Source organism: Anopheles aquasalis, chromosome 3 (genome assembly GCF_943734665.1).
Source record: "Anopheles aquasalis chromosome 3, idAnoAquaMG_Q_19, whole genome shotgun sequence".
Classification (NCBI taxonomy): domain Eukaryota; kingdom Metazoa; phylum Arthropoda; class Insecta; order Diptera; family Culicidae; genus Anopheles; species Anopheles aquasalis.
The window spans coordinates 32,499,096-32,504,095 of NC_064878.1; the positions used below are offsets into that span (position 1 = coordinate 32,499,096).

General features: G+C 49.1%; 3 protein-coding genes across 6 annotated transcripts in view; 1 reads left to right on the forward strand and 2 right to left on the reverse strand.

Annotated features, from left to right (window-relative positions):
* LOC126576974 (endophilin-B1) overlaps positions 1-3,290 on the reverse strand; it is a 4,347-nt gene extending 1,057 nt beyond the window's left edge. The window contains exons 1-7 of one of the 4 annotated variants that reach the window (XM_050238315.1): positions 2,986-3,290; positions 2,494-2,927; positions 2,360-2,423; positions 2,165-2,200; positions 1,742-1,932; positions 400-571; positions 1-309 (exon numbers count right to left, since the gene is read on the reverse strand). The exon at positions 1-309 is cut by the window's left edge and continues 1,057 nt beyond it. In XM_050238315.1, the coding sequence (XP_050094272.1) occupies positions 196-309; positions 400-571; positions 1,742-1,932; positions 2,165-2,200; positions 2,360-2,423; positions 2,494-2,927; positions 2,986-3,063 (1,089 nt within the window). In that variant the 5' untranslated portion in view covers positions 3,064-3,290 and the 3' untranslated portion in view covers positions 1-195. Of the gene's footprint in view, positions 310-399; positions 572-593; positions 1,404-1,741; positions 1,933-2,164; positions 2,201-2,359; positions 2,424-2,493; positions 2,928-2,985 lie in introns of those variants that run through there. The other 3 variants (XM_050238317.1, XM_050238316.1, XM_050238318.1) reach the window with 3 other exon arrangements.
* Positions 3,291-3,474: 184 nt separating this feature from the next.
* LOC126576973 (divergent protein kinase domain 2A) overlaps positions 3,475-5,000 on the forward strand; it is an 8,254-nt gene continuing 6,728 nt past the window's right edge. Inside the window, exon 1 of the mRNA XM_050238312.1 lies at positions 3,475-3,645. The gene's annotated coding sequence lies outside the window, so the exon portion shown is untranslated. The remainder of the gene's footprint in view (positions 3,646-5,000) is intronic.
* Positions 3,498-5,000, reverse strand: part of LOC126576978 (uncharacterized) — a 1,989-nt gene continuing 486 nt past the window's right edge. The window contains exon 2 of the mRNA XM_050238322.1: positions 3,498-5,000. This exon is cut by the window's right edge and continues 107 nt beyond it. Coding sequence (XP_050094279.1) covers positions 4,428-4,883 — 456 coding nt within the window. The 5' untranslated portion in view covers positions 4,884-5,000 and the 3' untranslated portion in view covers positions 3,498-4,427.

A 5,000-nucleotide genomic window follows, 5' to 3' on the forward strand; every position in this document is an offset into this window, starting at 1 on the left:
AGAGATAGTTGAAACGCCTTTTTTCGACTCACGGCATTCGTGAACGTCTTTGCAACAGAGCTTATTATAGTAATGTAACCGTACAAGTAATGTTTAATATTTATATCCTGGCAAATTTTGGTGCAAAAGCGAATCATCGATTCACCATTTATCTAACAAAAGACTGGCGCCGACAGCCAATCGCCCACCGTCTTTCTACTCATCATCCAACATTTCAAGGAACGCCTTGGGTACCAATCCTTTCAGCAAACCCTGCTTGCCGTTCATGTAGTCACTGTTCGGTGGATTGCATTCACAGACAAAGATCACCTACGGTTGAAGAAAAGACACATCGTAAAACGTGTAAAAGATGAAGGGCGAAAGCAATACAGAAAGGTTCAGTTTAAATCGCATACATACCTCATTGGATGTGAGATTCAGCTCGGTACCGTCCTTGGCATCGTACGAACAGAGCACACGCGCCCGGTGATAACCTGCGTTGGCTCCCAGCTCGATGTTGTTCATCCGATGAGTTAAGGTATCCTCTTCTTCATATCCCGCTACTGGTACATACGGTTGAGGGCCACCCAAGCTACATTTGCAAAGCACCCGAAACGCGGTATGGAATAATTCAGAATCGTGTAGCCGTGAAAAAAAAATCCAATACAATCGGCGCGCCGTATCGATCGATCGATCGACCGATCGTTTTGTACCGTAGGAGAGAGACAAAAAGAAAGAAAACAATAACAAAAGACAGCCACACAACAGGCAACTGCGACGATCATTGCACAGCGGGATGTACTCCCAAATCAATCGGATATACGCCGTTGTCCGTTTGGTAAGCAACTAACAGGAAGGGTTCACTAAGAAGCGTTTGGAACAATCATGAAAATTTAGCAAACTGGTGTGAAATACATTTGTTTCGGCTGGACAGAGTGGATCGCGCATCTAAAGAAGACGAAAGGGGGAGAATTGATGCTAAAAGCAACTATCCTAATTATTGTGTGCAGCTTCCTACATTTTAGGCACCAAATTTGCAACAACTAAACTACAAACCAACATAAAAAGGTTTTGAAAGTGATGACCATAATTTGTGCTGATCGGAAATAATACGATACATGTTGGGGAGAATGGAAATCAACTCTAAATGAACCTAAAGAACGGACACATCGTTAGGATCACTTTCGGCCACCAACGCAGCAATGACACTGTCGTCAATGATCGAAAAAGATTCCGGAGCCGAGGAAGACGAGATCGAGCACACTTTGGTCGTGCCTCTCGAGGAACAAGCCGGATGCAGTGTAATCGTCTGTTGATAATGTTGTGAGCTGTCTAGTGTCTGGGATTTGCTTAGGTAGGGGGGCCCACAAGCTAGATCAATGTCTTCACTATTCACTCGCAACCTTGGCGTTGGAGGGCGCATGCTGAGATAGATCGATTTGACAGGTTCGTATCAATATTACAAGATTACAGATCGATCAGTATTACAAGAATACAAGAGCAGCCCGAAAGAAAAGAGAAGAGAGATAGAGAGATAGTGATAGAGCCGGAAACAGGACAGCAAGGGATGAAAAGAACAAATACGACCAGAAGAACGGGTTTTGCAAACGATGAGTTAATGAAAATTAAGTGTTGGATCAAAATGAGATGTCAGCTCAACAGCACGTACCGATGCCAACGATCACATTCAAAATGGTATCCCTTAATTACTTGCGGCGGGATTGTGAGACGAGATGGATGGTACCGAACATTCGACACTTACCTGACCAGTTCTCGTTGCAAATCGGACATTATTTTATTGCATTGGCCGTAGTACCGAACCTGTGCCTCGACTAGTGAATGAAGGTGGCGCAAGTGTGTTGCTTGCGTAGTGCTGATTCCTTCCAGCAGCAGTTTGGTGATTTCCGCTTGCCTATCGAACTCGGACTGTGCTACTCGAAGGTCGCGTTCCGCCTGCAACGTGAAGAGACAAAATTACAATCGATTTCTACATTTGATCCAGCTGATAGCTAGAGTCTATCAATGATCCTATGATGGATGTCAATCGGCATGCCATTTGTGGGATTATGTGAACCAAATCAAATCAACTATAAGCGACGTAACAATCAAATCAAGAAATCTATTACAACATGAGCCGTTTCGCTACCGGTGACTAGGTCGTTATTCGAGTAAAGGGCCACTGTACCTGTTCTAATGCCACTTCGGGCGATATTCCATCCTTCTACGCGTCGATGCATTGAAAACGAACGGAATTGTTAGTCTACTGCGCATTGCAAGGCTCAACAAAGTTAACGGAAGTGAGTGGAAATTTGTTAACGTTTCTCTTCAGTGACTATACATATGCGATACGTATTCCTGTTTTAAGGCAATCATTTCTTACCGTTTGCTGGCCGATCATGCTGCGAGCCTTCCGAGCGCGATTCTTGCACGCATCAAGATCGAGTCTGCAGAGAAAGAAGTGGCATGAGGTGGAAGATTGAACGACTATACCAAACGGTGAAATGTTGGTCTTACCGTTTGCTTTCCAGGATGCCTTTCTCTTTAGTGATGGTTTTCATTTCGCCGTCCAGAAACTTTTTAAGCGGCTGAATGAAGCACATTCCGGCCGAGCCGATAAAGTCGCGCTCACAAGATCCCAGTTTCTGCTGCGCTTGACCAACCTTGATCAGAGCACTGCCGTATGGACCGTCTTGGCCAAACTCCCCGCCAGCCTCGATCATGTCCAGGCCCAGGTACTCAAGGTTGCTGAGCCGTTTGGGTTTTTGCTTTTCGATCTTCTCAAAAATGAAATCCTCGACTCGATTCGCCGGGTTCGGCACAATCGCCGCTTCTGTGTCTCGTACTATCTTCTCGGTCCACAGTTTGGCCGAATCCGACCGCTCGCTAAGGTGTTCAAATCGGGCATCCATCTCGGTTTTCTCCGACGTACCGAGTTTCTCTTCCGTGAGCTTTAACGAAAGCAAGTTGTAGAATAACTCGGTGCAAACCGCCATCCAGGGTGTTTACCTGTACGACACGGGACAGCGTGGATCCCGCGCCTTTCACGAACTTTTTCACATCAAACTCCGGCATTTTTATATTCATCTTTAGGCCGATGCTAGCGCGATGCTCACTTTTCGGTGGTTGATCGGAAAGGAAGATCAAGGAACTAACGGTGGCTTCCTAGTATCAAGCTGTTATCTTTCTTCGACACCAAACCAGGAAGCCTCACAACATAACCGCGTCCACGAAAAACGTTGTACTTTGCGAATAGAAGCGCTGGAAACGCAAATTTTGTTGTTACCGAGTCCTTTGTTATTTTGCTGCTCAAAGTCGTGACACAGAGTTATTGATTTTCCACGCGCCCAGATAGCCACCTCCTCAGGAAAAAATCATTTTTTTTTCTCAAAACCGGATTTCAACGCTTTCTTGGCGCACAGAAAGGTAACGGTGATGTTCACAACCGATTCAGCGTGGTCACCCTGTCAAGCACGGAGCGCCGTCGACGCGAAAATTCAAAAACTGGACCCAAAGCGGAAGTGACCGGACAGTGCACTGGACACATCCTGGCATCCTGCAGAACCAGGCCTGCGGTGCTGAGCGCACACCCTCGTCACCACGAAAACTACTCCGACCGCTCCGTCCGGAACTGAAACGCGCCGGTTTTTGTAACCAAGTACCTACCCTGTGAGCATCCAATCCGGTCACCGAACCGGACCGGACGAAGAATCCTTTGTATGTTCGGAACCCGTGTGTGCAAGTAACCCGCAAGAAGCGTCTGTTCCGTGTTCGCCATCAGTTGGATAGCGGTCGTTCTTTATTTCCCCCACAGTTCGTTTGGGTTACGGGGAGCAAACGATGGACGAGGCTCGAGTGTTCCGAACAGCGATATCGTTGCGCGTATCGTACAATCCGTCCGTAACTCCGAGCGATCGCAGTGCTCGATCAGTGTGAGGTTTTCGCACGCTGACGCGGACGCGGGAAGTCGGAGTTGGATTAAGGTGTAGACGCGTACGGTGGTGCGTTGAATCCGTTTCCATCGCACCCGCCAACGGCAGGAGAGGAGTGTCCAGCGGTGTTGCGGACGATTCTAGCCCACGAACGTGTAGAAACCATTCCCGACAGATGGTTTGGGTGGCAGTGGACGGTACTTCCGCGGGGACGGCATCTGCAAGAGGAGTGAGAAAGGGAAGCGTGTGATGATGATTGAGCCACCAGCCCGGTTTCACCCCGCGTGGGCTCTTACCTTAAAGGTCGGCGTGATCCATGTCCAACATGGGAACTCGTTCTGATGCTCCATGCATACCATCTTGGCGCGAATGTCCTTCGCCAAGAAGTATGAGACGTTGGCAGCCAACGGCGTATGCTGTCCCGCTTTGATGCGAATTCTTGAGGGACGGACAGGCCATGGTACTTAGCGGTAGGACTGCTTTGGACGACACGCGCTCCAACTAATTGCAAGTGTGGCTTCATGCATACGGCCTTGGGTAGCGGCCTTGGGTAGTCGTTTTGGCAAATTGTAGCGGAACGGGGACATCGCGGGATGGTTGTCGCTCTCGCTCAATGCGGCGCACCTTCTCCACCACATCTTTCAACACATCCACATTATCGTCTTTAACGGCCCCGAGGCCAGTGCACTTGGCTATGTGCTGCTCAAAGGCGCCCATACTCAGCACGCCGTGCTCTTTAGCCTCACGAGCCAGATAGAGCAGCATGTGGCAGTGGTAACTGGTGCCTTGATGTTCCTGATCTTGCTGCCCTGGCCGGAAAAGATTCGCCGACCCGGCGACGAATTCCTTCAGGTGCGTGCTGGCGGGCAGATTGAATGCCGTGGCGTCCAACTGCCCTGCCTTGATGCTACTGAGGACGTGCTGATGCTTGTTGCGCTGCTGCAAGATCGTGGGCATGATGGTGCCGTACACCATGTGCAGCAGGTCGCACGCTACAACGTCCTTCACGGGGTGGAATGCGGCCAGTGTGTGCACCGGCGACGGATGGCACACAAACTTCTTCTTTACCGGGGGAGCCAAGAAGCATTCCTC